Here is a 21,563-nt window from a genome sequence, read left to right on the forward strand (position 1 = left end):
GAGAGAGCATATTACATTAAGTACTCTCTCCTATAGTACTTTCAGCCTTATTTATAGTGGCCACATTCAGAATAGACCAGAGTGTTACATTCTGAATGAAATTCCCAAAAGGTTTATAGTTCCAGATGGTCTAATTCAGTTCATTTGCCAGGAGGTACTACATTCCCTGTTTGAAACATGTAGAGATTTTCTTCTTGGCAAAAAAAAGACATGAGGTTCACATTATTTCAGCCCAATGCAAACCTCTTCCTTCAAAGACAAGGCCAATTCTAAGGTCAGGTGGTGAGTCTTTAATCTGCATTACCATCTGAGTGAGTATCTCGCACACTAATAGATGACTGCTGCAATCCAGCTGTAAACTGACAACAAGCATAAATTTTCCACTCTAGTATAAACAGTTTTAATAGCACTCACAACTTTAACATTTATTAAACCATATGTAACTTTAATGTTTCACATTGAACCTCGAAGGGTTAGAACTTTCGAGTCAGATTAGTCACATGAAACTCTGAATTTGAACTCGAGAGCAAAGGAATTTGTGCAAACTTGTGCATAGTACGTTTCTTTTCTAGAATGATTATTTTTGAGAAATAGAGACATATACCTGTAGTGAGCAATATACTTTGCAGGATTATGATCAACAATCATTTAAAGAAACAAATAAATTACATCTATACTTAAAATAATGCTTTTTTAATGTTAACATCTCCCCAGCTTTTTCCTAAGCCATGCACTAACTGCTTCCAGGCCTCCACCAATACTAATATAAGCCAACCAATTGGAGGCAGTGTTGAATGGCCTGAGAATGATTTTCCTGCCAATATTCGTCCTTGTTGGGAAAGCATCCGGCCTCCTTTCAGTCTCCTTCTGTAACAGTATGTCTGAAATCAGTACAGACCGGAAGCCAAATCTGTATTCCGCCATGCCAGCCACACTTTTTAAATAGATATTATATCTTTTTTTCCTTCTTTTCCCCTCTCCCTGGCATCTCCATGCAATGAACTGCCCCTGGCTGAGATGTGGAGATGCCGGTGATGGACTGGGGTTAACAATTGTAAACAATTTTACAACACCAAGTTATAGTCCAACGATTTAACAATTTTACAACACCAAGTTATAATCCAACCTGACGAAGGGAATAATCTCCGAAAGCTTGTGATTTTAAAATAAAATTGTTGGACTATAACCTGGTGTTGTAAGATTGTTTACAATGATAATAGGCAGTTATACAAATCTGTATATGCATAATTAAATCAATCTTCACAATGATTATCCTTTAACTGATCTTTACCAACATCATCCACAGAAGTTTTGATTAGGGCAGATTTATTGGAAACTTTTGTTAAAGCAATTTTCAATTTTATTAAGTATTAATTGTTGTTTAAGTAGTGGTGTCTAACTTGTTGAACATCTGCGGTCAGTTTCTGCAACTTGAGGAACTTTGGCTCAGAGTTGTTGAGCTGGAGCCCAAGCTGCAGACATTACGATGCATCAGGGAGGGTGAAGAGTTATTTGGACAGTTTGATCCAGGAAGCAGTCACATCCCTTAGGTTAGGTAGTAGTTTAGGTTTGGTCAGTGGTCAGGGACAGGTGGATGTAACTGCAAGTCAGGCAGGTATGGGGACCTAGGATGCAGTGATGTAGCAGTCTCAGCCTTTGACCTTGTCCAACAGGTACGAGGTACTTGCTACCTGCATGGATGAGGTCAAAGACTGCAGGGAGAATGGACAAACTGACCACGGCACCATGCTACAGAAGGCCATTCAAGTGGCGGGGCGGGGGAAATGAGTAAAAAGGAATGCGGTTGTGGTAGGGGATAGTATAGACAGGGGAATAGATACTCTGCAGCTGCGATTGGGAGTCCCGAAGGCTACGTTGCCTGCCCATTGCCAGGGTTAAGGACATCTCCGAGGCTGGAAAAGAACTTGGAGCTTGAGAGGGAGGATCCCGTTCTCGTGGTCCATGTAGGAACCAATGGCATTGGTAAAACTAGGAATGAAGTTCTGCTGAGGGAGTTTGAGCAGCTAGGGACCAAATTAAAAAGCAGAACCTCAAAAAAGGTAATAATCTCTGGATTACTACCTGAGCTACGCGCTGGCAGATTAGATGGTTAAATGTGTGGCTGAAAGAGTTGTGTGGGAAGCAGGGATTTCAATTTATGGGGCACTGGTACTAGTACTGGGGAAGGTGGGAGCTGTTCCGTTGGGACGCGCTCCAATTAAATCGGGCTTGGACCAGTGTCCCGGCGAATTGAAAAACAAGGGCAAAAGACAGGGCTTTAAACTAATAAGCTGGGGGGGGGGGGGGGGGGGGGCGGTGGAGTGGAAAGTCAGGTAAGGGTAATTTTATTAGTCTTAAAAGAAAAGTCAAGGCTGTAGAGCAGAGTAGCGATTTGGGTAAAAACAAGCAGAGTGTGCCAGGAAGGGACAGAGAGTTTAACAAAGGCAATAGGGCATGAGTGACCTAAGGTCACATCAGCAAAAAAAAGTAAAAAAAGTTAAAATTAAAGGCGTTGTATCTGAATGTACAAAGCATTCGTTATCAAGATACTTGAATTAATGGCACAAAGAGATAAATGGGTTTGATCTAGTAGCCATTACAGAGACATGGCTGCAGGGTGACCAAGGTTGGGAACGAAATATTCCAGGGTACTTGACTTTTAGAAAAGATAGGCAAAATGGAAAAGAAGGTGGGAGGGTAGCCCTGATAATAAAGGATGAGATAAAGGCAGTAGTGAGAAAGGATCTTAGCTCAGAAAATCAGGATATAGAATCAGTATGGGTGGAACCAAGAAATAACATGGGGCAGAAAACACCGGTGGGAGTAGTTTACATGTCCCCTAACAGTGGTTATAGTGTTGGACAGAGTATAAATCAGGAAATTAGAGAAGCATGTAACAAGGGTAATGCAATAATCATGGGGGAACCTTACTCTTCATATAAAGTGGACAAACCAAGTTGTCAGAAGTAGTTTGGAGGACTTCACGGACTTCACGGAATATGTTGAGGAACCAACTAGGGAACAGGCTATTTTAGATTTAGCATTGTGTAATGAGACAGGAGTAATTAGTAATCTTATAATAAAGGATCCTGGGAGGAAGAGTGATCATAATATGATAAAATTTCATATTGAGTTTGACAGTGATGAGTTAAGCCCAAAAGTAGGGTCTTAAATTTAAACAAGGCCAATTATGTAGGTATGAGGGGCGAGTTGGCTAAGGTAGATTGGGAAATTAGATTAAAAGATATGATGTAGATAAGCAATGGCAAACATTTAAAGAAATAATTCATAATTCCCAGCGAATGTACATACCCTTGAGGAATAAAAATTCCACAGGAGAAGTGATCCAACCGTGGCTAACTAGAGAAGTTAAGGATAGTATTAGATTAAAAGAGGTTTACAATGTTGTCAAAAAGAGTAGTAAGCCTGAGGTTTGGGAGGGTTTTAGAACTCAGCAAAGAATACACAAGAAATTGATAAAAGGAGGAGAAAACTGAATGAGAGAGTAAACTAGCAAGAAATATAAAAAGATTGTAAGAGCTTCTGCAAGAATATAAAAAGAAAGAGATTAACGAAAGTAAACGTGGGTCCCTTAGAGACAGGAGGAATTATAAATGAGAAATAAGGAAATGACAGAGACATTAAACAAATATTTTATATCTGTCTTCACAGTAGAGGACACAAAAAACATACTGGAAATAGTGGGGAACCAAGGGTCTAATGAGAAGGAGGAACTTAAAGTAATTAAGATTAGTAAAGAAAGTTTTAGAAAAATTAATGGGATTTAAAGCTAAGAAATCCCCTGGACCTGATGGCCTACATCTTAGGTATTTAAAAGAAGTGGCTACAGAGATAGTGGATGCAGTGGTTTTGATCTTCCAGAATTCCCTAGATTCTAGATTTGCGGATTGGAAGGTAGCAAATGTAACCCAGCTATTCAAGAAAGGAGGGAGAAAGAAAACAGGGAACTATAGGCCAGTCAGCCTGACATCAGTAGTAGGGAAAATGCTGGAATCTATTATTAAGGACATAATAACAGGGCACTTAGAAAATCATAATATGATTAGGCAGTGTCAACATGGTTTATGAAAGAGAAATCATATTTGACAAATTTATTATGAGTTTTTTTTGAGGGTGTAACTAGCAAGGTAGATAAGGAGGAACCAGAAGATGTAGCTTATTTGGATTTTCAAAGGGCATTTGATAAGGTGCCACATAAGAGGTTGTTACACAAGATTAGGGCTCATGGGATTGGGGGTAATATATTAGCATGGACTGAGGATTGGTTAACGGACAGAAATCAGAGAGTAGGAATAAACGGGTCATTTTCGGGTTGTCAGGTTGTAACTAGTGGGGTGCCACAGGGATTGGTGCTTGGGCCTCAGCTATTTACAATAAATATTAATGACTTGGATAAAGGGACCGAGTGTAATGTATCCAAGTTTGCTGACGATACAAAGATAGGTGGGAAGGCAATATGTGAGGACGACGCCAAGAGTCTGCAAAGGGATATCGGTTGGTTAAGTGAGTGGGCACGAAGGTGGCAGATGAAGTATAATGTGGGGAAATGAGAGTTTATTCACTTTGGTAGGAATTTTTTTTTAAAAAAGTGGTGAGAAACTATTAAATGTTGGTGTTCAGAGAGATTTGGGTGCCCTTGTACACAAAACACAGAAAGTTAACATGCAGGTACAGCAAGCAATTAGGAAGGCAAATGTTGGCCTTTATTGCAAGGGGATTGGAGTACAAAAGTAAGGAAGTCTTGCTGCAATTGTACAGGGCTTTGGTGAGGCCACACCTGAAATACTGTGTGCAGTTTTGGTCTCCTTACCTAAGGAGGGATATACTTGCCTTAGAGGCGGTGCAACGAAGGTTCACTAGATTGATTCCTGGGATGAGAGGGTTGCTCTACGAGGAAAGATTGAGTAGAATGGGCCTATACTCTGGAGTTAAGAATGAGGGGTGATCTCACTGAAACATATAAAATTCTAAGAGGGCTTGATGGGATAGATGCTGAGAGGATGGTTCCCCTGACTGGAGAGTCTAGAACTAGGGGGCATAGTCTCAGGATAAGGGGTTGGACATTTAGGACTGAGGGGAGGAGGAATTTCTTCACTCATAGGGTCGTGAATATTTGGAATTCTCTACCCCAGAAGGCTCAGTCATTGAGTATATTCAAGGCTGAGATAGATAGATTTTTGGATTCTAAGGGAATCAAGGGATATGGAGATCGGGCGGGAAAGTGGAGTTGAGGTCGAAGATCAGCCATGATTTTATTGAATGGCGGAGCAGGCTTGAGGGGCCGTATGGCCTACTCCTGCTCCTATTTCTCATGTTCTTATATTACCAATGAGTGATAAAGAATTATTTTCAGGATTCAGCTGCTAGCGGACACTAAAGTTAGTCTCAATCAGATTGGTCAAAAACCCATTGTTTGTGTAGAAAGTGGAAGTATCAGACTAGTACAGTTGGGCTTTTGGGGCCGGGGTAATGCAGAGAAAGGATTGCCTTCCATCTCTTCCCCTAATGCACCCATTCTGGGATCTTTATTTGGAACAACCAACAGTGGATACCGACAGTGCAGTTCTGATCAGAAAGCATTACACAGAATCACATTGTTATGACAATTTATGTAAGTAAACAAAAACAAACAAGGTAAACCCAGGTTCCTTAATTGCTGGGGTCAATCAAGTGGCATTTGTAGTTGTATTCCTGTACTGTACCCTGCAAACTATTCTAAGCTGGTGAAATAGCTGCCTTTTTAACATTTATCACTGAAGTTCATGGATGGCTTGGAAAGGTGTTATATCATTTATTAATCATGATGTGTCTTTGGAAATGGTTTTGACAGCCTGCAAGTATTAAATGGACCCCAAATTGAATGTTTGGCTGTAGTTTTAAGCAGTCAAATATTTTGTGTAAGCCCTACATCGTTAATTTGCTAGTTTAAATTGTTGTTGTACACATCCCACCTGTTTTCAGGCACCAATACTGCAGTACAACTACACATCTTACCCTTTGGTTCCACGAATGCTGCATTCTGGCATCACCTCTTCACCCACCTTCTGATTCAAAAAGTGTCGGTAGAAACCGCTGAGGTCCTTCTGTTTAGTTACATCCAAAGAAGCTAACAGGAGTAAAAAAAAAGCATCAAAGTAAAGACATGCTTTATACTGAACTAGTGAATATCCACTGGCATTGCTCATGGGAAGTGAGACTAGTTTTATAATAGGGTGGCAGTGTTGTACCACATTAGCAGCAGAATAATACATTGTGCATTAAGAGGAGCTGTGTTCCATAAGGCCACAAAGTCTAAATGCTCTCAAATAAAGTCTCAGGTCAATCACAGTTTCACTGTTATTTGGTCAGAGTAATTTTTCAACTAAGAATATGTTTGTAATCTTCAGGCTCCAGGTTCAATCCGTAACAAAATAAGACGTCCAGAGTTTGACAGATGCATAACAGACACAAACTTCCATATATAGAAGATATGCAAGATTAATCCTTTACTTATTTCATTCAAAAGAGAAAAAAAACACTTTTAGCCAACAATGAAAATTTTCATATTTCCTTACAATAAAGCATGCAAAATATGGCCAAAAAAAGTCCTGAAAGCAGTTTTCTTCACTACTTGGACATATTTACACTTTATAACTTTCAATCAATCAGTGGATTAATCAGATCAGTTTGTAATATCCTCCCCCCACTTACATACAATCCTTTCAGCCATTGAATCTTTGTGTCAAGCAGCTCCAACCCTTTCTAATTTATGAAAGGATCATAGAATCATAGAAAGTTTACAGCATGGAAGGAGGCCATTCGGCCAATCGAGTCCATGCTGGCTCTATGCAACAGCAATCCAGCTAGTCCCACACCCCCACCCTATCCCCATAGCCTTGCAAATGTTTTCCTTTCAAGCACTTATCCAGTTCCCTTTTGAAGGCCATGACTGAATCTGCTTCCACCACCCCCTTGGGCAGTACATTCCAGATCCTAACCACTTGCTGTGTAAAAAAGTTTTTCCTCATGTCACCTTTGGCAAAAGAACCAATCACCTTAAATCTATGCCCTCCGGTTCTTGACCCTTCTGCCAATGGGAACAATTTCTCTCTACCTACTCTGTCTAGACCCTTCATGATTTTGAATACCTCTATCAAATCTCCTCTCAACCTTCTCTGTTCCAAGGAGAATAACGCCAGCTTCTCCAGTCTATCCACATAACTAAAGTCCCTCATCCCTGGAATTATTCCAGTAAATCTCTTCTGCACCTTCTCTAAGGACTTCACATCTTTCGTAAAGTGCGGTGCCCAGAACTGGACAAAATACTCCAGTTGCGGCCGAACCAGTGTTTTATAAAGGTTCATCAGGATGGTTGATACTAAATCTTTTAAAAATTTTCAAATGATTAATAATTACATACGCATTATCAACTATTTTAATGAGCATTATGCACTTCTATGAAGCAGAATATTTCTGATGATCAATAATTTTTGCAGCCGAACAGTCTTTTTAAAAAAAAAAGTGCTTTCTCACTGACGAACATACAAAATTGCATTACATCACTCAGAAGATTAATCTCCCTAGGCCTGCTGGCATTCTAGGGGCAGAAACAATCATCTACAGGTTTGCAATTCATAGAAAGTATTAAATTTATGGCATGGTAGAAAGCAATCCAAAATGAATGACACTGCATTTGTATAATCTATTGCACATTTTTCTGATATCCTATTCATATTTTTTTTTTTAAAGTTGTCATTTTGCAGCAGCATAATCAACTTCATGTCTGGGTTACGTGGTGTGCATGAATAGCATTATAGTGGTACAAGGCACAATGACACTGTAATTCTTTATGCCAGTTCCTTGGCATCTCAATTCTTTTCCAGTATGTCTCGTTGGTTGCACTATTTTGCATATTTTGTGGTTTTGGGTGTGCATTTAATTTTGTAATGATAAATATGTAGTTAAGCTCCCATCTGCTTGGTGGGATTAGGCTATTTGTTGTTCTCTTATTTTCCCCTGCTTTTATTTTCTTTCTATTCTATTCCGCCCCACCATGTTATCTCTTACCTGCTTTGCTGCTCTTGGCTCGGTGGTCATGATATTAAGTACCCCTTAAAAGTCTATTGCAATCAGAATGTGCAGTATTAAAAAGTCTTCATTTGCCAACATTTGAGGACCAGAGGGGGAAAAGTCTTTCTAAGATGATTTATAAAATACTCTCCAAATAGGCAGATTAACACAACTCATTCCAGATGAGCACATATCTTAGTTGTGCATCGAATTCTTCCTTTACTGCAATCTTAACCTCTTTTCACTTCTATGGTTTAGAATTCTTGATGTGAGCATAAAATGTTCTCCAATTATCTTTGTGTAAAATCCAGTGAATCTATTACCAAACCTCAATTAGAGAAAACTATATTTTATGCTTCTATATAAAATGTTTTGCTATGTACCATCTGTATTTCTGTTAAATGGATTATACTCAGACTTGTCAACCAGTTATTTTTATTTGCATTTATCCAAGCCTAATATTTATTGGTAAACTTAGAAATTTATTAGAACTGAACTGTATTTAAACATAAGAACATAAGAAATAGGAGCAGGAGTAGGCCATACGGCCCCTCGAGCCTGCACTGCCTTCAATCAGATCATGGCTGATCTTCGACCTCAACTCCACTTTCCTGCCCGATCCCTTTATCCCTTGATTCCCCTAGAGTCCAAAAATCTATCCAAAAAGCTTATAAAACCCAATGAGAAAGTTGTTCAACATCTCACAAAAAAAATGGGTCAGCTATTGTTGCAAACATTATTCCTGATGTACCAATCTCCTGACCATCTCCATTTTCTGTAGACAAATTACTAAAGGTACACTGTATTATACAGACAATCAACAGTGCTATCAAACTGCATGTCTGGATGAGTTTCAGTTTACTTCCAGCTCAGTATCAGGAAGACCAGTCACTGTCAAAAACTCCACTCCCTTACCACTTGCTTTATCACCTCCTTGGCCACTCTCTTAGGCTGAACCAGACCACTCACAATCTTGATGTCCTGTTAGAGCCTGAGTTGAGCTTTAACTGCACATACAATCTATCACCAAGACCACTTACTTCCATCTCCACCAGATTGACCACCTCTGTTCCTTTGCTGTTGAAACCCATACATATATCTTTGTCACTTCCAGACTTGACTACTTTAATGTTCTCCTTGATGGCCTCTAATCATCCATAAACTTCAACTTGCATTAAAAGCTTTTCACACGTATCCTGTCCCAATCTCCTACTTATCCATCATCCTTGGATCACTGAGCTACATGTAGATTTTTCCTCTCTGCCCCCAGAGGAGTTAATCAGCAATAAAACAAATCAACCCCACCTCCCCACATCAGTGAATTTGAACAGAATGCACTGGGTTTCAGCATAAATTAAACAAATAAAAATTCCTATTTATATTCATAGTTATGATCATAATCAGGGACCAGCATTCAAATTGGCTGCTTCTAATTGCATACGGCAGTTTTTGTGTCCTTCAGTGCTACTTCTGTATCAACCAAGTAAAGCAAATCTGGAGTATGTGCAAAAAACTTTGAATTCATTAGCTTGATTTAAATCATAACATGCCTTTAGAAAGGCAGTGAAGTAGAGGGTTGGAGAAATAACACTGCATGGGAGAATATGTTGGCAATGGGAGGCCGGAAGAGGTTGGAGCATCGATGGCCTTTTTAGTTTTGTGCTAAGCGTTATGTGTTGCAGCTCACCTGTAAGTTTATCTTGGCCAGATTCCGTGCATCTCTCAAGTAATCCAAGGTCAAGACCAGCAGATGCATCTTGTTGCTCTGAGGCCAGCTCAAATCATTTGCAGAAAGTAATGGGAAGTAACTAATTTTGGCCAATTCAACTTCTGTTTACTATTACAGACGAGTTATCAAAAAAAGGGACGTTTTAATAAACTTTCAGTACAAATTGAGGTGTTCATTTATTTTATATGGAGCCCTGATTTTAGAATAGTACCACTTGAACTGTATATGTGTTCTATAACAGTGTGTATAATTGTAGATGGCATCTCCATCCAAATCAGTAATTCTCACAAATACAGTAGGGGGAGGGAAAGCCCTCTGGCATATTGCCTTTGAATTTATAACTCCTTCTAAGCATAAGATATTAAGACAGAACCCATTACCCCAAAGGATATTTTAACAAGATTACATTCCTACACAAAACAAAATGCAACCTTGAGTACTCCTGAACTCTGGCTACATCCTGTTGCTCGGAATTACCTAAAGCTGAGTATAGGGTTTCTGTGCATTATTCATGCACATACACGATAGCTCACCCTCTATTTCCGCTTCTCTGCGTTCTTGTTCTTTCTCTTCGGCTTGTTCCTGGAGCTTCTTTTTATAGGCAGAAGTGACGAATGCATCTTTGTCCACATACTTCTCTCCTTCAGCCTCTCGTTCCATTTGGATTTTTCGTTCCATCCTTCTCTCTTGCTCCTTTTTTCGCTCCCCTACAGCTTTCAGAAGGCTCTCAATGTACCTGGGCTTTAAAGATACATGGGGGAAAACTGGCAGCTTACTCTTCAACTAAAATCAGTTTTTAAAACTTACCAATACGAACACAGACCACAAAGCACGGAATAAGAAAAGGTCATTAAGTTATTAGACCCTTGAAGCCCATTCCTCCTACTGACCACATATAATGTATACCATCATGGACTAGTCCCAATTTACTCTAATGAAGATGGATAATTACTAGTAACTTCCTAAAAAGGAGGTGCTCTGAAATTCCTTCCTAACCTGAAAAGATAGTAAGTGAAAAACTGTCCAGGATATCAAATTAATATTACCTCAATCTCTTGCATTCTATAATGGATATGCTTACGGTAAGGTCAAGACTGAAGCCAAGTGAGGTGTGAGTTTTTCCTTTCAAAACTGTGCTAGCTTCCCAACAGCCTCTATGCTGTTTATATGAATACTGATAATGGTCTCTGGTATGTTCTCCAATGTTAGACAAATTAGGGAATAGTTTCCCTGATAACTTACTCCTTTTTAAAAAAAAATATCAAGATTGCAGGAATGCTCGAAAAGGCTGGTCTACCCAGAGGCTGGTCTATTATCTCGCTCAGTTCTTGGACGCTGCTAGAGTTTCCCTTCGGTTCTAGGCACCCTGTAGCCAGACAGACTTAAACTTTTTGAATGTAACCCATTCATAAGTGGATTAGCACCAATATTACAACTGAAAAATCTGGGTCAATTACTTCTACAGTTTTTTTTTGCAATTTGATTGGTGGTTTCAGAGCGGTGTTGACAGTGGACTAGGACTAAGTCACCTGATTGCTCTCTTGGCCAGAGGTCACCCTTGGTATGGAGACCCACAAGAAAGGGGAGGGGGATTTTTTTTTTTTAAAAAGTTAGCCTCAGCCATACAAAATTAAAATAATTTCACAATTAGCACATCTACCTGTTTATTTGTACCAGACAGTAACTTTGTGTTGCTTTCCATCTTCTTCTGTTGGAGGCCATCATAAACACTATCATATTCATAGACTGTGGCATCTTCCTCCAGTGCCTTCTGTATTTCTAACTTAGTCTGTTTAAAAAAAATACTATATATTGATCAAATACTCAAACGTGAAGTTTGGTACTTCATCATGCAAGAAGACAACTTCTGCCATAAAACGTATAGAATCTTAAAAACAAACAGTACTACTACAAGCATTTGTATAGCACCGTAAATATTTCCAAAGCAATTCACAGAGGTATAATCCAAAAAATGGATGCAGAACCAAAGGAAATATTAGGAGGGATGACCAAAAGCTTGTTCAAAGAGGTGGATTTGAAAGAGAAGAGGGATGTGGAGGGGAAGAAGGGTTTAGGGAGGGAATTCCAGAGCACAAGGTCTAGGCAACTGAGGGCATGACTTCTAATGGTGGGTCAAAAGGTGGGGGGGGGGGGGAAAAGAGATGCACAAAAGTCCAGAGTCAGAGAAATGGAGAGTTTGGGGGAATTGTATGGCATTAAACATTAAAGAGATAGGGAGGGGAAAGGCCATAAAACGGTAAGTTAGGAAAGAGTAAAACCAGGTCAGGGCTATCCCACCAAGCTGGACAATGGAGGAGATGTGTTGAAAGAGAATGGTGTGGTCTACTGTATCAAAAGCTAGAGAAGTCAAGGAAGTATAATGCACAACAAGGACAATTCAGTACAGTACAGTACCAAGGATGTGCTCCATTGTTGGAGGTTCCATCCTTTGGATGAGACATCAAACCAACAATCCATTCTGGTGGATGTTAAGATCTCATAACAATATTTTTTTTTTGAAAACAAGGGAGTTCTCTTGGTATCCTAGCCAACATTCATCCTTCAATCACCACCATCAAAACAGATCAACTGGTCATTTCTCTCATTTGTTGGTTGTAGCACCTTACTATGTGCAATATGGCTGACATTTGCCTACAAAATAAGAATGATTAAACTTCAAAAAGTAATTTGTTGGCTGTGAAGACCTTTGGGGCAACCTGGAGACATGAAAGGTGCTATAAAAATACAACTTAAAGTGGCTGCTGCATTCAACAGTGACAGCTCCTCAAAGTAATTCATTATATGTGAAGTGCTTTGAGATGTTATGATAAATAAGGTGCTATATAAACATAAGTTCTTCCCTGCTTTCTTTAGCAGTGAAAGGGCTACTTATCGTGTGTTATCCATTCAGTAACTTGGGAACTGATGAATACAGAAGGACACTACATATCCAAAACTACTTTTTTTTTTAAATAGATGTCCATGATAGACCTGTACTGATCATTCAGCTGACATGACTGAATCAAATCAGTGTTTTCCATGCAGTTTGGATATTTCATGTTCAACTGTAACAGGATTCTCTCCAGATCTATTGATTCAGGACCTCATCTTTTTTATTCTCATTTATAATTAGCATTGCACACTTAATATCAAACAACTTTCTTGAAATATAAAATAGCTTGCAAAAGGTGCATTAATACAAGATTTTGTTTGTAAATGTGCTTGATATGGGATGGCAAAGCATGTGCTTTGAATTCCTTCTGAATTCCAAGGGAGTTTCCCACAAAGCCATATTTAGTCACTTAAAATATGGATGCAGTTTTGAACCACAAATAGGTGTCTAAATTAAAAGTATTTGGAGTTAGTGGGTATAACCGTGACACGTAATTTAGCAAGCATGCTAAACCCAGAGACCTCACTGTGATTCATCTTAATACTTTAGTGATACATTTCAAGTCAGCCTTCTAAATATTAAACTATCCATTCAAGTGAAAGTTGTTTGGTTGAGTATATACCTACAGCTGTTAACGAAGAAATAATAACTTTAGAGTTAAAAGTTGCAGGCATATCTACCCACCATGGTGAGAGTGAAAGATATGAACATCAACAGCAAATAACCCAAATATCTGGTATGGGAAATGCTGTACTTATGGTCATTATAGCACAAGCTCAATCTAGTTGACATCTTAGCCATTTACAACTATGGCTTGATGGCCATTTGAGATTGGTCACCACTGCAGTCATAGAAGCTCCTCATTCTACAAAGGTGTACACTGAAAATGTGTTATGAATCCCCTTTCATACTGTGTGGTTTCATTTTAATTAATTTTGTGTTAATATTGTTGATTTTTTTTCCTCCTTTATTCCCTACCCCATTCCCTCCATACTACTGTAAACAATTTTACAACACCAAGTTATAGTCCAGCAATTTTATTTTAAATTTAAAATAAAATTGCTGGACTATAACTTGGTGTTGTAAAATTGTTTACAATTGTCAACCCCAGTCCATCACCGGCATCTCCACATCATGACCTCCATACTACAGTTGAGGAGACTGGCCGAACCAATACAACTGCACATGAAACTTAAGAATCCATTTTCTTGCACAATATTTGAATTTTTGTAATGATTTTACACCAGTTACAATGAAGTTTTACTGTGGTATTTACTGAAATAAGTAGAATTCACTACTGATTGATTTATTTAAAATTGATGAATATATACAGATAATTTTCTTATAGGGTAAAAATTATGGCTTGAATAGTTTAAACAGAAAATTACCTGCTTCATCATTTTTTTCTTCAGCGCCTCCTTCTGAAGGCTCTCGTTGACCGAAGTCTGCAAGCAGAAAATAAATGCACTGAACAACATTCAAACATGGTCTGAGATCTTGCAGTTAATTATTACACATATTTTTCTAACAATACAAAATTAAATATGAATTATTCTGATCGTTGTTTCTTAAATCCTTTTCAAATTTTTACCCATTGCTGAGAGAGACAATGTATGTGTATCCATGTGTGCAAAAGTGAGTGTATGAGAGAGAATTAAATAAATATTTGAACATATTTTTTCTCTGCCTTTACATGAAAACTTATTAATAAAGTTCAATTCCTATTAGGTAGTGATTGACTGCAAAAGGTAACTGCTCACGAGAGAGCCTGAAGTAACCAATAATGATCAGATTCTAAACACAGGGTTAGTTTACAATCACCAAAAGAAATTTCCTATTTCCCAAAGCACTTTCCCTCACAATTTATCAAAATAATATCCAAATTATGTGGAATAACTGTTGTTTTGATTTAACTCAGTTATTTTATTACAGCAACACTTACTATTACTTTTTAAAATCAGAATCACAAAAGCCAATGGAGACATATTAATATTCAAAGTAGAATTTAAAATGAGTTACAGAACTAAGTGCAAGTAATTAAGCCTAGAACAGAGTCTAGAAATTGTGATGTATGCTATTAGTATATTAATACTTAAAATATTTGTATGAAATTATAATAAATGGATTAATGCCTCCATTAAAAACATCAAATAGTTTCATATGAATACATTAACCTCACAGCATTACATCTAGGCTGTAGTGTGGAGTACAGCTATGGACATTCAATTTTAAAAATATCAATTAATACTGCAAGTGAGTGATTTATTGTGTAAACTGAATATTGTGCTTTAATAAAATATGCAATATCAAAAGGAAGATGGGGCTATAGTTTTATCAAAATTGTTCCAATTGTAGACTAAAATTTTTTTCCAGGAAGAAATGTTGCAACTCTTCACAACACAGCCTGCAGCACATCGGAATAATCTATTACAAGTCCCATTACCATCCCCTTTTGTCATTTAATCACTATTGCCCTCCACCCTATCACAGACTTTCTCCTTTGTTCTTTCCTCCCCCCCTCGCTAACTCTGTAGTTGCTTAAAAACTGTTTATCTCTAACATCTTCCAGGCCTGATGAAAGGTCATCGACCTGAAACGTTAACTCTGATTCTCCACAGATGATGCCTGACTGGTTTTCCAGCATTTTCTGTTTTTAATTTAGTTTATTATCTTTGATGGAAGCCTTTCCAAAAATCAAATGCTCTAATTCACAATGAGGCAAATCTTAAATTAAGGGGGAAGTTTTAATACAGATTGATCGGAGCAATACTTCAAAAAAAGGAGAATTTAATGCTTCAGAGCTTTATGGAATGGACAAAAGTTTCCTATACTTGGAAAAATTATAAAGCAACTGCAATGTGCTTCTAAAATGCGCTTTGCAATGACAGAGACTAGCTTTAGTGGAACAGTCACTACAATGGTTTTATAAAGCAATGCATAAGTGCAATTAATGAAGGCACACACTGGTATTCAATAAACATTGTACTAAATGCAGGATCTTGGAACTGAGCAGTCAATCATACAGTAGAGTGGCCAAATGCTGGAGGCATATACAGAACAAATATAAACTAAACTTACTTCATATGGACCCCCAAGCACCATGAGCTGAACTAGTGTTTAACTGTTTGTTAATACTTCAATCACAATCTAACAAGTATTTGCAAAACTTTTGGATGTTGACAGTTTTAAGCCATTTTTTGTAAACTATTTGTTAGTAGACTTTGACAAACTTGGCACAGCTCCCCCAATGGCTGAGTGTGTTTACCCAGTGCATAACAGCCATACAGATCACTTGAGCGAGGCAGTATGGCTGACTGTTGCCTGTGGAACATTACCCCAACAAGAAATCAATGTTTTTAGTAAAGGAAGGAAAGGGAGAAAATTGTCAAGGAAAAACAATGCAGTTAAGTACCATCTTTCGCAAAAAGATAAACAGCTCTAGCCGAACTGTATCTCTTTTTCCTTCTACTAGTAGCCGGTCTCCTCCATGTAACCTCCAATAGCTATCCACGAATTTCCAACATTAGTACTAAATTATTGTGACAAAGTTAGCAATTTTGCCTATAAATGGGTTATTTATTGGACTCTTTCTTGCTAGTCACAGCTCACACAGGGTTAGAATTGTTTACCGCGAGCTATTTCTGCAGACCACAAAGAATACACATCCCAGACTGGTTGATATGCATGGGTTGATTGTTGCCATTGTTCTTGGATGGCTTAATTCATTGAATGACCTGTTAGGCTTATCAGATGAAAGTGCTTAGAACTGATCAATGAATTAAGCCATTCAATTCAAATACAAGCAATGTGTGGGGCTGTGTGTACAGTACATATTTGTTTGACATCTATATTTGAGTAGACAAACATCATTCTGAATCCTGCAAATGGCTAACAACCTAATCTAGTTATGAGAGATACAGTTTTTAATGTACCTTTGTTCAAGCGGTATCGTGGAGTGGTACTGCAGTAAGACAATAGTCAATCTGAGCTATCCGGGGTATAAAGTTAGGTCAAAGGACTCCATGTTAGTGAAAAGCCATGCAAGAAGGAAAGGACCCATGTTTCACAGGTTAGTTTGATGTTGAGTTAGCACAGGGGAGAGTTAGCCTCTGCTGTTTTGATTCCTAGGTCCAAAAGAAAGTATTTACTGTGCCACTACTGATTGTCACAACAGGTAAATGAACACATTCAATAAATTTGTCCAGCAGCTTATAGTCTGATTAAGTATATATTTTTCCACCTACTTAAGACAAGGAGATCACTTGACAGCACGTGATATAATCCAGTAAACTGGGATGCAGTGACAACGGTTTTCTGTGCACCTGCATAGTGTTAAAAGATAATCTGGTTCTCATTGTCCTGCGATGCCCACAAGTCATGCAAGGCTTTCATCAAAGCAGTGGACGCCGTTTGCTCACACTCCAAGGCAATCCAGGCGTGCACTAGGGCTCGGAACAGCAATCACCAGTTGGAGAAACCCTCCCCGGCTAATCCGTGCTGAGTTAACTGACCTCATTCCACATGAATTATCTGAAATCTATCATTTTAAAGTCCATGCACTGGATTAATATACCATTAAATTTCAGAAATCTAGAGGTTTGGACCAATGTTCTTTAAATAAAATATCTATTAATAGTGAGGAAGTTGGACACAAGGTGGTGCACGGTTGAAAATATTGAACACTTCGAATGGTGGGTCTAAAATACAAGGGGCTGGATTTTGCTGTGAGCAGCAAAGGAACGGCACTAGACATCCGTTAGACAATGGGCAAGTGCAAGTCTATGAGCTTTTGCACAGCAAGTTACTGTAAGTTAGATATCCATTCAGCATGGTGCTCTCCATAGGGCATCCTGGACCTCTGTGAACAGGGCAAGCAACTATGTATCTCCTTAACCAATCAGATTGAAGAATCATTAGCGAGCAGCGCAAGGACTGAACCAGGAAGTGTAAGTTAGTATAGTGAATTCAATGTCAAATCAGGTGCAGAAAGCGAAATAAAGAGAAAAAGATTGGCATAAGAGACAGAAAAAATAAGTACTTAAATTTTTTTTTAAATGTCTAAATTAAAAACTGAAGGAATGAAACTCTACACTTGTAAAAGTTAATTTTCACAGCCAGAGGGGTTGTTTAGCAGTCATTAAGACTGACGTACAGTTAAAAGAGTACTTACACTGGAGAGGACAAGCCCTAACTTTTTTGGCGAGTTTAGTTCGTATCTAGACGTGGTCGGGTACGGTAGCATAGTGGTTATGTTACTGGACTAGTAATCCGGAGTCATGAGTTCAAATCCCGCCACGGCAGCTAGAGAATTTAAATTCCATTAATTAAATAAAATCTGGAATTAAAATACTAGTATCACTAATGGTGGCCATGAAACTACTGGATTGTCGTAAAAACCCATCTGGTTCACTAATGCCCTTTAGTAAAGGAAACCTGCTGTTTGGCCTATATGTGACTCCAGACCCACAGCAATGTGGTTAATTCTTAATTGCCCTCTGAAATGGCCTAGCAAGTTGTAAAATCTTGCTTAAAAAAAGTCACAATAAGAATAAAACCAAACGGACCATCGGACACGACAAAGGCAAACCAAGCCCAGTTAACCCTGCAAAATCCTCCTCACTAACATCTGGGGACTTGTGCCAAAATTGGGAGAGCTGTCCCACAGACTAGTCAAGCAACAGCCTGACATAGTCACAGAATCATACCTTTCAGCCAACGTCCCAGACACTTCCATCACCATCCCTGGGTATGTCCTGTCCCACCGGCACGACAGACCCACCAGAGATGGCAGTACAGTGATATACAGTCAGGAGGGAGTGGACCCCTTGAAATCTCATGGCATCAGGTCAAACATGGGCAAGGAAACCTCCTGTTGATTACCACCTACTACCCTCCCTCAGCTGATGAATCAGTCCTCCTCCATGTTAAGCACCACTTGGAGGAAGCACTGAGGGTAGCAAGGGCACAGAATGTAGTCTGGGTGGGGTACTTCAATGTTTATCACCAAGAGTGGCTCGGTAGCACCACCACTGACGGAGCCCTAAAGGATATAGCTACCAGACTGGGCCTGCGGCAGGTGGTGAGCAAACCAAGACGAGGGAAAAACTTACTTGACCTTGTCCTCACCAATCTACCTGTCGCAAATGCATCTGTCCATGACAATATTGGTAGGAGTGACCACCGCACAGTCCTCGTGGAGATGAAGTCCCGTCTTTGCACTGAGGACACCATCCAACGTGTTGTGTGGCACTACCACTTTGCTTAATGGGTTAGATTCAGAACAGATCTAGCAGCTCAAAACTGGGCTTCCATGAGGTGCTGTAGGCCATTAGCAGCAGAATTGTATTCCAGCACAATCTGTAACCTCATGGCCCAGCATATTCCTCACTCTACCACAACCAACAAGCTAGGGGATCAACCCTGGTTCAATGAGGACTGTAGAAGAGCATGCCAGGAGCAGCACCAGGTGTTACCTAAAAATGAGGTTCCAACCTGGCGAAGCTACAACTCAGGACTACATGCATGCTAAACAGCAGAAGCAACATGCTACAGACAGAGCTAAGCAATTCCACAACCAACAGATCAGATCAAAGCTCTGCAGTCCTGCCACATCCAGTCGTGAATGGTGGTGGACAATTAAACAACTAACAGGAGGAGGAGGCTCTGTAAGCATCCCCATCCTCAACGATGGCGGAGTCCAGCACGAGTGCAAAAGACAAGGCTGAAGTGTTTGCAACCATCTTCAGCCAGAAGTGCCGAGTGGATGATCCATCTCGGCCTCCTCCTGATATTCCCACCATCACAGAAGCCAGTCTTCAGCCAATTCGATTCGCTACGTAATATCAAGAAACGGCTGAGTGCACTGGATACAGCAAAGGCTATAGGCCCCGACAACAACCCGGCTGTAGTGCTGAAGACTTGTGCTCCAGATCTAGCTGCGCCTCTAGCCAAGCTGTTCCAGTACAGCTATAACACTGGCACCTACCCAAGAAACTGGAAAATTGCCCAGGTATGTCCTGTCCACAAAAAGCAGGACAAATCCAATCCGGCCAATTACCACCCCTTCAGTCTACTCTCAACCATCAGCAAAGTGATGGAAAGTGTCGTCGACAGTGCTATCACGTGGCACTTACTCATCAATAACCTGCTCACCGATACTCAGTTTAGGTTCCCCTAGGAGCACTCGGCTCCAGACCTCATCACAGCCTTGGTCCAAACATGGACAAAAGAGCTGAATTCCAGAGGTGAGGTGAGAGTGACTGCCCTTGACATCAAGGCAGCATTTGACCGAGTGTGGCACCAAGGAGCTCCAGTAAAATTGAAGTCAATGGGAATCAGGGGGAAAACTCTCCAGTGGCTGGAGTCATACCTAGCACAAAGGAAGATGGTAGTGGTTGTTGGAGGCCAAGGGCATTGCTGCAGGAGTTCCTCAGGGCAGTGTCCTAGGCCCAACCATCTTCAGCTGCTTCATCAATGACCTTCCCTCCAGCATAAGGTCAGAAATGGGGACGGTTGCTGATGATTGCACAGTGTTCAGTTCCATTCGCAACCCCTCAAATAATGAAGCAGTCCGAGCCCGCATGCAGCAAGACCTGGACAACATCCAGGCTTGGGCTCATAAGTGGCAAGTAACATTCACGCCAGACAACGACCATCTCCAACAAGAGAGAGTCTAACCACCTCCCCTTGACATTCAACTGCATTACCATCGCCGAATCCCCCACCATCAACATCCTGGGGGTCACCATTGACCAGAAATTTAACTGGACCAGCCATATAAATACTGTGGCTACAAGAGCAGGTCAGAGGCTGGGTATTCTGCGGCAAGTGACTCACCTCCTGACTCCCCAAGGCCTTTCCACCATCTACAAGGCACAGGTCAGGAGTGTGATGGAATACTCTCCACTTGCCTGGATGAGTGCAGCTCCAACAGCACTCAAAAAGCTCGACACCATCCAGGACAAAGCAGCCCGCTTGATTGGCACCCCATCCACCACCCTAAACATTCACTCCCTTCACCACCGGCGCACTGTGACTGCAGTGTGCACGCGTGGTCGCCGGAAGTTACTGTTCGATTTGCACATAACGGTGAACGCTGTTAGCCTCGACCTTATTTTTTAAAAGCAAAATCGGGCCTAAAGTAATTGGTGAAAGCTAACTCCCAGAATAAATTCTACAATTCACTTGTGTTTGCTCTTTTAAAATAGATAACTTCAAGTAAAATAAAATGAAAATTAAACCACACCAGCAATTTACTATAATCATTTCCTAAGCCCAGAGATAGATATTTTCTCTTTTGCTAGATGCCTGTGAGATATAATCAAATCTTTATTAAATGTTCCGCTTCAAATTGCTGGTAATTCCAGTCATCTTTTATGATGGTAATAATAAGACAGCATTTCACCTTGCTCATCTTGAGAAATAATACTTAATTTGTCAGAAGTTCTAAAAGAAAAACAAGATAGCAAATAGATGGCCAGCACATTGGATTCTTAAAAAAAATTCCTTCAAACATAAATCTTATTGCACTTGTAAAAATATTAGCATTGAGATTCCTTGAGAAGAATATTTGTAGCAGTGAAAAAGCTAGCCAGTTCTATACAACTATAACGCCACAATAAATGCATTTTAATACAGAAAGAACTAAAGCAGGAGCATTTAATTGAATGCAAACCCCCTCAGGCTGTGATCTGCAGCACGGGGTCATTGTGCCAAGTGCGGTTATTGAAATGGGATCAGCTATATTTCTATGCCGGCTTAGGTTTCAATCAAAATGTTCAAGTCCGAGGGTAATTCAGTACAAGAGTTAGTGAGCGAGAGAGAACAGGAAAATGTATTTTCTAAACAAACTTTTCACAGAACAATTATTCA

At 39.7% G+C, this 21,563-nt stretch overlaps 1 protein-coding gene across 2 annotated transcripts in view; it reads right to left on the bottom strand.

Moving 5' to 3' along the window:
• nsrp1 (nuclear speckle splicing regulatory protein 1) overlaps window positions 1-21,563 on the bottom strand; it is a 38,259-nt gene that overhangs the window by 3,022 nt on the left and 13,674 nt on the right. For both annotated transcript variants that reach the window (XM_068008251.1, XM_068008250.1), the window contains exons 3-6: window positions 14,081-14,137; window positions 11,460-11,588; window positions 10,333-10,540; window positions 6,016-6,127 (exon numbers count right to left, since the gene is read on the bottom strand). In XM_068008251.1, coding sequence (XP_067864352.1) covers window positions 6,016-6,127; window positions 10,333-10,540; window positions 11,460-11,588; window positions 14,081-14,137 — 506 coding nt within the window. The remainder of the gene's footprint in view (window positions 1-6,015; window positions 6,128-10,332; window positions 10,541-11,459; window positions 11,589-14,080; window positions 14,138-21,563) is intronic.

Source organism: Heptranchias perlo, chromosome 28 (assembly GCF_035084215.1).
Source record: "Heptranchias perlo isolate sHepPer1 chromosome 28, sHepPer1.hap1, whole genome shotgun sequence".
In the NCBI taxonomy this organism is placed as follows: Eukaryota; Metazoa; Chordata; class Chondrichthyes; order Hexanchiformes; family Hexanchidae; genus Heptranchias; species Heptranchias perlo.